Genomic DNA, 9758 nt, shown 5'->3' with positions numbered 1-9758 from the left:
ACCTTCAAAACTGAAGAATGATTGTGCTCGCTTCGGCAGCACATGCACTAAAATTGGAACAAAACAGAATGAGTTTGCGCTGGCGCCACCTAGTGACCAAAAGGAGTAAATTTCGCTCCCCTCAAATGTCAAAAACGAAAATCCGCACTGCTTCTTTCACCTGCTTTGCTTGACATGTCAGTCCTGTAGTTTACTCAGCTCCACCATGATTGGAAGTCACCAGTTCAGCTGTCTGAATCTTATAGACAGGCAAACATCAGTCAGGCCGAGATGAAATAGAAACTGGGAAGAAAGCATAGGGCCCTTTTTTTAAAAAAAAGATGTATTTATTTTTATTGGAAAGGCAGATTTACAGAGAGAAGGAGAGACAGAGAGGAAGATCTTCTGATGGTTCACTCTTCAAACGGCAACAACCAGACCTGAGCCAATCTGAGCCCAGGAGTTTCTTCCAGGCCTCCCATGTGGATACAGGGTCCCAAGGCTTTGGGCCGTCCTCTACTGCTTTCCCAGGCCACAAGCATGGAGCTGGATGGAAAGTGGAACAGCTGGGATTAGAACCAGAGCCCATATGGGATCCTGGCTCATGCAAGGCGAGGACTTTAGCCACTGGGCTACCGCGCTGGGCCCCACACCTGGCTTTTATGGTCACCTACTGCGGTTTTCATTCCAGACATCTGTGTGGCACAGACAGGAGACTGGAGGCTGGAAAGAATTCAGTGTTCTAAGCACGTGTTTTGCCAAACAGCCTGAGCTCATTTCTGTGTGATCTCAAAAAAAAAAAAAAAAAAAAAAGCCCCTGCCATTGTTGTACCCCAGCATCTTTGTGCAAAGGAAATTGTAATTACAGTCTGTCCCCACATGCAATCCCAAGGCCCCTGCCCTGCCCACCTCGTCGCCCCTGACAAGCAAGCCTGTGGAAGCTCCTGGCACCTCCAGAACGAGCAGCAAGTTCCTGCGCCCCCACGCCCTGCCCGGGGGACAAGTAATTTCTAATTCCGTGGTGTCAGCAAAGGAAGCTGGGTTACAAATGTTTTCCAAAATACCAACAAAGCCTAGTTCAAGAAGTTCAAATTTATTAAAAAAAAAAGAAAGAAAGAAAGAAAGAAAAGGCTTCAAATTACTTTAAAGTCACTTTAAAACATCAACTTGTAGCTGTGGCCAAACTCGTGATACGGCTGTGGTAAAAAGGTTCGGTGAGGCCGAACGCGCGTCAGCATGGCGCAGGCGCACCAGGGCACTCAGGGAAGGGCGCAGGCGCACCAGGGCGCTCAGGGAAGGGCGCAGGCGCACCAGGGCGCCGTCCGGCTCACGTTGACCACCATCTTCCGCCTCTGCGCATGCGCAATGGCACGGCGACAGCCCCCGCCGGCCGCAGCAGCCTGGCTTCCGGTTCCGCCTGCCGGGACCGATGGCGGCGTCCGCGAAACTGGTCCGAGGGGGCGTTCAGGAAGGCGCGGGGAACGTGGAAGCGCGAGTTCTAGAACCCGGGGCTGCCCCTTACGGAAACTTCCCTCATTATTCCCGCTTCCACCCTCCGGAGCAAAGGCTCCGCCTGCTGCCCCCGGAGCTGCTCAGGCGGCTCTTTCCTCCCGAGGGTCCCGACACGAGGCCGATCCTGGGGCTCGACGTGGGGTGTAACTCCGGGGTGAGTGAGGGAGCGGGCGCGGGGCTCCGGAGCCCCGTGGTGGGCCATCACACCCCAAAAGGCCCTCCCAAAATGAGCCTTCCCCGCGGCCTTGCCTGCCTGCGGCACTTGTCAGCCAGGGTGGTCCCCCCACCAAGTCGCCTAGGAATCCTGAGGGCAGAACCCTGGATCCTGACGGGAGAACCCTGGATCCTGACGGGAGAACCCTGAATCCTGAGGGCAGAACCCTAGATCCTGAGGAGAACCCTGGATCCTGAGGGGAGAACCCTGGACTCCTTCTAAATCCGTGTGTGTGTGTGTGTGTGTGTGTGTGTGTGTGTCCCACAAAGGACTGAGCCCTGAGTCAGGAACAAGCAGTGCCTTGACAGGACCGTGCTGAGGTTCCAAAAGGAAGATACAGGGCTGGGCCCAAGGGCATGGGGGGTTGCCATCGTCACACCTCACCACCAAACGTGCTGTGGCATCTCATAGTTGTTGTCAAACCACAAGGAAAATAAGGAAAGGCCTCTCCCACACCTGCTGGGACATCCCAGAGGAGCGGGCCGCCTGCATCTGGAGGGAGGAAACTGTGCTGTGTTGGTGGCCACGGGCAAAGAGGTTTCCGTGTGGAAGGCTCAAGACCTCCCATGTGGGAAACCTGAACTGATTCCTCAGCTCCTGGATGGCATTGGCCCGAATACTTGAGCCATCACCTTCTGCCTGCTCCATTGCTCATTGGTAGAGTCTAACCAGGAGCAGAGCCAGGGCTCTGTCAGATACTCCACTATGAAAGGCAAGCTCTCCAACCAGTGCCTTCTCTTCAGGCCACAGGCCTGCCCTTTTAACCATCATTTCAAAGTGGTTTTTGCGTGAAGAATATCACCCATATAGAATAGAGCAAACAGGTCTACATTTCAAGAGTTACAAGCATGTTTATGACTACTGTCTGGATCAAGAATGAAATACTATCCCCACCCCAGAATCCCCCAATATGCTTTCTTCTTCAGATTACCCCACTCTCCACCTAGACAAAATAACTAGTCTTTTATTTTCATTTCCTGGCACTTTAAAAAAAAAATAGCTTACTATTTTCTAAAGTGCTTAGTATAAATTTTCTCATTTTAAGCTTCATTTTAAAAATTTATTCCTATTAGAAAGGCAGATATACAGAGAGAAGGAAATACAGAGATAAAAATCCTTGTGTCCACTGGTTCACTCCCCAAGCTGCTGCAACAGCCCAGAGCTGGGCTTCCAAAGCCAGGAGCCAGGAGCCTCTTCCGGGTCTCCCATGTGGGTGAAGGATTCCAAGGCCTTGGGCCGTCCTCCACTGCTTTCCCAGGCTACAAACAGGGAGCTGGATGGAAGTGGAACAGCCGGGATTAGAACTGGCGCCCATATGGGATCCTGTCACATGCAAGTCGAGGACTTTAGCCACTAAACTATCGCACCAAGCCCCTAAACTTGATTTATTTAAGTAGCTGCTTGCCAAATTTTATTTGTGACTCACTTTTTCACTCAGCATCATGTGTTTATGATGCATCTGTGTCATTGCACTGGGCTGATTTCCTTCATTGTTCACAGCTGTCTAGTATCCCATCTTAACGACTATATCATTTATTCATGCTACTGCTTTTAGACGTCTGGATGGCTTCCATTGTGTATTTTCTGCACCCGCACAAAATACATAAATATTTTCCTGACATGATAACAAATGAAGAAAATTATTTGACAAAACTATAAAATAACATCCGAGATTTAATGGTTGTAGAAATCAAAGAGGAAAGAGATAGTGGCTTGGCTATAGAAGCAAAAGATGGTGAACACAGCTGGAGAATAAAGGCTGATTGAGGATTTCAGAACTATAGGTCTGAGAAATTGATTTTTTTTTAAGAAATTGATTTTTTAAAAGATAGTGCCTGTTATATTCCTAACTTCCTGGTAATAGAACTTCTTTATGCTTCTGGACCCTTTTGCTCCTGCCTGGGGTGTGAGATACACCAGAAAGGATAGCGAGGTGGCTGTCACAGTACTTCACCTGGAAGGTACTGCTCCGAGTGTAGTTCCTTTGCTGCATCCTCTGGGCTGTAACTTTGGACAACCCAATCTTCTGGGCAAGAAAATTCCAGGATAGGGACGATGCAATACAGCATGTGGCCTCTGGAGGGCGCCGAGAGCACGCTGGAAAAGCGACACGCCCTCTGTGGGTCATGCTAGGGGAGGCTGGTTTGTGATGAAGCCAGGTTGAGTGGCAGTCTCAGTGGGAAAAAGAGAGATGGAGCGTTCCCTTGCATTCATGGTTGGAAGCTGCAATGACAAAGCTCTTTTGGGTTCCTCTAGGATCTGAGTGTGGCTCTATACAAACACTTCCTCTCCGTGCATGACGGGGAGGCCAGCTCAGAGGCCTTGGATCTCCGTCTGCTCTGCTGTGACATAGACCCAGACCTGGTGGAACGAGCTGAGAAAGAATGTCCTTTCCCCAACGCCTTGACCTTCATCACCCTGGACTTCATGAATCAAAGGACGCGCAAGGTCCTCTTGAGTTCTTTCTTAAACCAGTTTGGACGTTCAGTGTTCGACATTGGCTTCTGCATGTCAATCACCATGTGGATCCACCTGAACCATGGCGACCACGGCCTGAGGGAGTTCCTGGCCCATCTGTCCTCCCTCTGCCGCTACCTGCTGGTGGAACCACAGCCCTGGAAGTGTTACCGGGCAGCTGCACGGCGTCTCCGCAAGCTCGGACTCCATGACTTCGATCACTTCCACTCCCTGGCCATCCGAGGGGACATGGACACGCAGATTGTGCAGATCCTGACCCAGGACCATGGCATGGAATTGGTATGCTGTTTTGGCAGCACCAGTTGGGACCGAAGCCTTCTGCTCTTCAAGGCAAAAACCATAGATTCATCCAACCCCTAGATCACTGCTGTAAGAAGGGAAAGAGAGGAACTAATGATTCTAGAAGAAGATCAAGAGACAATGAGAGGGTTCTATACTGGGAATTGTGCTCTCTCTATTTAGCCTTCAAGTAGTCTCAAAACCTGGCAGAAGCTTTTGGCAGCAGTTTACAAGGCCTGCAGTGGAAGAAATCTGTTTCTATTACTTTAGACAGTCCCTGAGTAGAACAAATCCATAGAACAATGGGTTTGGCCGTCTGGGTTCATAATCTGAATCTCTGAAACATCTTTTTAAAGACCAGTCAATGCGGACTGGTGCCGTAGCATAGTGCGTCAAGCCTCTGGCTGTGCTGCCAGCATCCCCTAGGAGTTCTGGCAGCTACACTTCCAATCTAGCTTCCTGCTAATGTGCCTGGGAGAGCAGAGGATGGCCCAAGTCCTTGGGCCTCTGCACCCAGATGGTGACCTGGAAGAAGCTCCTGGAGGTCAGTACATGATCTCCGAATGATTACAGTGGTCCCAGAGCTGAAGTTGGCCTCTCTGGGATCTTAATGGAGGAACACTCCAGAAACCTTGTGACCCTGCTGGGGACACTCATGAAGCCAGTCCCGAGAACCGGGCTAAATGTTGTCCCCCAAGTTGTCGACATTCCAGCTCCTCACAGCTGTGAATGTTGCCTTGGAGAGCAAACAGATTCTGCAGATGTGATTAAGAATTAAGGATGGGAAGATGAGCCTGCATCATTGGAATGGGCAGCATTCCAATGTCCTTGTAAGATGACAGCAGTGGGAGGTTCGGCCACAGAAGAAGGTGCTAAGACAGAAGCAAGAGGCCGGAGTGACGTGAGGGAGGGCTGCAAGCCAAGGAATTCCGGAGGCTTCTGGAATTACAAAAGGCCAGGAAATGAATTCTGCCGCGGGGCCTGCAATAGCATGCCTGCCACCACCTTGATTTTACATTGTTGACCTGCAGATCTGTAAGAATAAATCTGTATTGTTTCAAACCACAGAGTGTGTAGTGCTTTGTTGAAAGCAGTAACTGGAAGCCAGTACAAGGACTTTGGCTACAAGGAGACTGACTCCAAGCAACATACCTGGCAGAAATTGGGTCCACATGATCAAAGATACGCAAGGGCTCCATGTTCCCAGGAAAATTCTGCCAGCTGAGAAATTGACTGTTGGGAAAAGCTGTCACCACTTTTTAAATTTTTACTTTTAATATTGTTTACAGAGTTGAAAGGGATGCATGCTCATGTGGGCCTCTGATCAGAGTGGGGAGGGTCAGGTACAGAGGAAGGTGCGTAGGACATATGTTTAAGTCTTTTTTTTTCCCCTCCCTCCTGTTTCGGCAGGGGAAGAAGGGAAGAGGGCAGTTCCATGCTGTCAAAACTATATGAGGAGGGCCCGGCACAGTGGCCTAGCAACTGGGGTCCTCACCTTGGGTGCATCAGGATCCCATATGGGTGCTGGTTCTAATCTCAGCAGCCCTGCTTCCCATCTAGCTCCCTGCTTGTGGCCTGGGGAAGCAGTGAAGGATGGCCAAAAGCCTTGGAACCCTGAACCCACATGGGGGACGTAGAAGAGCTCCTGGCCTCAAATTGGCACAGTTCTGACTATTGCAGTCACTTGGGAAGTGAACCATCTGACAGAGGATCTTCCTCTGTCTCTCCTCCTCTCTTATATCTGACTTTGTAATAAAAAATAAATCTTAAAAACATACATGAGGGGATATGGGATGGTCCTTTTTATAAATTTTTATTATTTTTTCAGCCTATGGAACTGTATCATAAAATAATAAAAAAAAATACAGAACATTTTTGTTGTTTTTATTGGAAAGGCAGAGAAGATTTAAGGAAAGAAAGATCCTCCATCTACTGATTCACTCCCCAAGCGGCCGCAGTGGCTGGAGCTGAACTATTCCAAAGCCAGGCACCTCTTCCAGGTCTCCCACATGAGTGCAGGATCCTAAGGCTTTGGGCTGTCCTTGACTGTTTTCCAGGCCACAAGCAGGGATCTGGATGGGAAGTGGAGCAGCTGGTAATTAAACCAGTGCCTGTATGGGATCTCAGAGCTTGAAAGGTGAGGATTCAGCCACTGAGCCATTGTGCTGGGCTCAGAATGGTCCTTTGATGGTGTCCCAGAGATCCCCCTACATGAGGGAGAGTGTTCAAGGGTGTTACTTGAGTCGTCTTGATAGCCCCAAGAGGTTGTTGTTTCAGGGTTGAGAAAATCTTTCCAAGGTCTACTGGTTAACAAAGTCCGTCTTAGTGCACCCACAGACCTAGGAACATGCTGCAAAGCTTGGCCAGAATTGTCCAACCTGTTCTGCTTTCCATCCTCTGAGAAGGCAGTCAAAGTCCCCTGCTGGCCTAGATGAGCTGTCCATCATGTCCCCCGTGTGTACTGGACATGCTCTCCACTGTACAGGCATCAAGCAGCTGTCCTATTTTAAGTCTGCGACAGTTAATTTTGGAGATGTGGAATTCATGTGTGTGAAGATGAGGACCTGCAGCATTTTATGCAATTCAGTATGTCAAAAATAATATAATTTCAGTATGCAGTCAGTACTTATATTAAGTCTTTTTTTTAAAAAAAAAGATTTATTTATTTTTATTGCAAAGTCAAATACAGAGAGGAGGAGAGACAGAGGAAGATCTTCCATCTGATGATTCACTCCCCAAGTGAGTGTGACGGCCGGTCCTGTGCCAATCTGGAAGCCAGGAGCCAGGAACTTTCCTCCAGGTCTGTGGGTGCAGGGTCCCAAAGCTTGGATCGTCCTCGACTGCTTTCCCAGGCCACTAGCAGGGAGCTGGATCAGAAGTGGAGCTACTGGGATTAGAACCGGTGCCCATATGGGATCCTGGTATGTTCGAGGCGAGGACTTTAACTGCTAGGCCATGTCATTAGGCCACGGCACCACGCCCCTTATATTAAGTCTTATCAGGTTTGTACTTTACATTTCCAGCTCATTTCAGTTTGGACCAGCCACACTTCATGTCATCTCATGGATAATGGCAAATCAAGAAGTATTTTGTTAGGGGTGGTTTTATGGTGTCGTGGGTTAAGCTGCGCCTTGGTATGCCTATACCACCTATCAGTGTTCTGGAGTAAAGTCCTGCCTCTGCTTCCGGCCCAGCTTCCTGCTCATGTTCCTGGGAGGCAACAGAGGACATTCCAAGTAGTTGGGTCCTTGCCACCCAGTGGAATTCCTGGTTCATGAGTTTGACCTGGCCTGGCTTGGCCGTTAAAGGCATTTGGGAGTAAACCAGAAAATGGAAAGTCAACCTCTATCTTACTTTCAAATAGATAAATAAAAGGAACTGTCTTCCTCCAACTTTTAGCTGTTTTGAAGGTTAAGGAAAGGGTAAATTAAACAACCCCAAACTTCTAAAGTTTGTATTTGATTCATCCGGCAAATATTCAGACACTAAGGAGAAAAGCTTTCAAAAAGTCTGGTCAGTATTATGGCTCAGCAAGTTAAGCTGCCACCTGTGATTCTGGCATCCCACTGAGCACTGGTTCAGCTGCAGTCCATGCTGTTCCACTTTGAATTCAGCCCCCTGGGAAAGCACTGGAAGATGGCATGTGTAATGGAAGACCTGGGTGGAATTCCTGGCTCCTGCCTTCAAGCCTGGCCCAAGCCTGGCTGTTGTGGCCTTTGCGGAGTGAGCCAGTAGAGGGGCTATCTCCCCTTCCACTCCTGCTGCTCTCTGTAATTCTGCCTCTCAAAAATAAATAAAGATTTTAAAAGTAAGCCTGTGTGGGCATGGAAGACTTTCTGGAAGATTCTGGTCTTCTGTCTGTGAAAGGAATATTGCTTTGGAAGCAGTGGACAAAGAAAGCAGCATCCAAGGAGGCTTACAGTCAGGACTGGCTACCCTACAATGAGCACCTTATGCTGGGCAGGAGAAATGATGGTGACCTTTGCCACGTAAATCAATTCTAGGTAGGATGACTTATCAGCAAAAAGGAAACTATAAGCATACCAGAGAATAAAAATAATTTTAATGGACTACTTTCCAAAGAATAAAAAAGCCATATGTGAAAAGATAAACAAATTCAACGACACAGGGCAAAAGAGTAAAACAGCCAAAATCCAATGAAAACGCACAACAAACTGCCAGCTAGAAAAAGTACTTGTGAATCCTGTGACAAATGACTAATTTCATCACAATATGCAAATGTGTAAATGTATCAGAAATCAAGACATACACAGGGGCCAGTGCCATGGTGTAGCAGGATGAGCCTCTGCCCTCACAGTTGGCATCTCCTGCGGGCACTAACACTTGAACTGGTGCCCATATGGAATGCTGGCATAGCAGGTAGAGGATTAGCCCACTGTGCCAAAATGCTGGCCCTTTAATTAGCTATTTTTAAGATAGTAATAAGAGGGGGGCCCGGCGCTATGGCACAGTGGTTAAGGTCCTCGCCTTGCACGCCTGGGTTCCCATATGGCGCCGGTTCTAATCCCGGCAGCCCCACTTCCCTTCCAGCTCCCTGCCTGTGGCCTGGGCAAGCAGTTGAGGACGGCCCAAAGCTTTGGGACCCTGCACTCATGTGGGAGACCCGGAAGAGGCTCCTGGTTTCAGATTGGCTCAGCTCCAGCCGTTGCAGCCTGCTGGGGAGTGAATCATCGGACAGAAGATCTTGCTCTCTGTCTCTCCTCTCTGTATATCCGCCTTTCCAATACAGATAAAATAAACCTTTTTTTTAAAAAAAAAAAAAAAGATAGTAATAAGAGGGCACAGTGCAGTAGCCTAGTGGCTAAAGTCCTTGTCTTGCACTCACAGGGATCTTATATGGGTGCCAGTTTTAATCCCGGCAACCCTGCTTCCCATCCTGCTCCCTGCTTGTGGCCTGGGAAAGCAGTCGAGGACAGCCCAAAGCCTTGGGACCCTGCACCCATGTGGGAGACCAGAAGAAGCACCTGGCTCCTGGCTTCAGATTGGCTCAGCTTGGGCCATTTTGACCACTTGGAGAGTAGAGTAATGGATGGAAGATCTTTCCTTCTCTCTGTAAATCTGACTTTCCAATAAAAATAAATAAATCTTTTTCAAAAAAATAGTAATAATACGGGAGACTAGACAATCTTGTACCCTTTTAAGTTGGAAATGTTTAGCATGATGAATTTGAAGCCTAATTTGTCAGTATTCATCAGAATGCATGCTGTAGGGATAGACACATTTAGTCTAGCAGACAAGACGCTTGTGTCAGTGCCATTTGCAACACTGGCATCAC

General features: G+C 48.6%; 1 protein-coding gene across 1 annotated transcript; it reads left to right on the top strand.

The window, feature by feature from the left end:
- Nucleotides 1-1408: 1408 nt before the first annotated feature.
- BCDIN3D (BCDIN3 domain containing RNA methyltransferase) lies at nucleotides 1409-5527 on the top strand. Its single transcript, XM_040978890.1, has 2 exons — nucleotides 1409-1645; nucleotides 3962-5527. The coding sequence occupies exons 1-2, from the start codon at nucleotides 1409-1411 to the stop codon at nucleotides 4541-4543; spliced, it is 819 nt and encodes a 272-aa protein (XP_040834824.1). The 3' UTR covers nucleotides 4544-5527.
- The last annotated feature ends 4231 nt before the right edge of the window (nucleotides 5528-9758 follow it).

This window comes from Ochotona curzoniae, unplaced genomic scaffold (genome assembly GCF_017591425.1).
Source record: "Ochotona curzoniae isolate NIBS_2020 unplaced genomic scaffold, NIBS_Ocur_1.0 contig_1014, whole genome shotgun sequence".
In the NCBI taxonomy this organism is placed as follows: Eukaryota; Metazoa; Chordata; class Mammalia; order Lagomorpha; family Ochotonidae; genus Ochotona; species Ochotona curzoniae.
The sequence above is the reverse complement of the archived record's forward strand: the minus strand, read 5'-3'. Positions and strand labels throughout refer to the sequence as shown.

What these genes read in the sequence shown, in the direction of transcription:
- BCDIN3D (XM_040978890.1), top strand. Translation starts at nt 1,409, where the DNA reads ATGGCGGCGTCCGCGAAACTGGTCCGAGGGGGCGTTCAGGAAGGCGCG. An exon ending in ACGTGGGGTGTAACTCCGGG is followed by an intron (nt 1,646 to 3,961) that starts GTGAGTGAGGGA and finishes GGGTTCCTCTAG; the next exon opens with GATCTGAGTGTGGCTCTATA.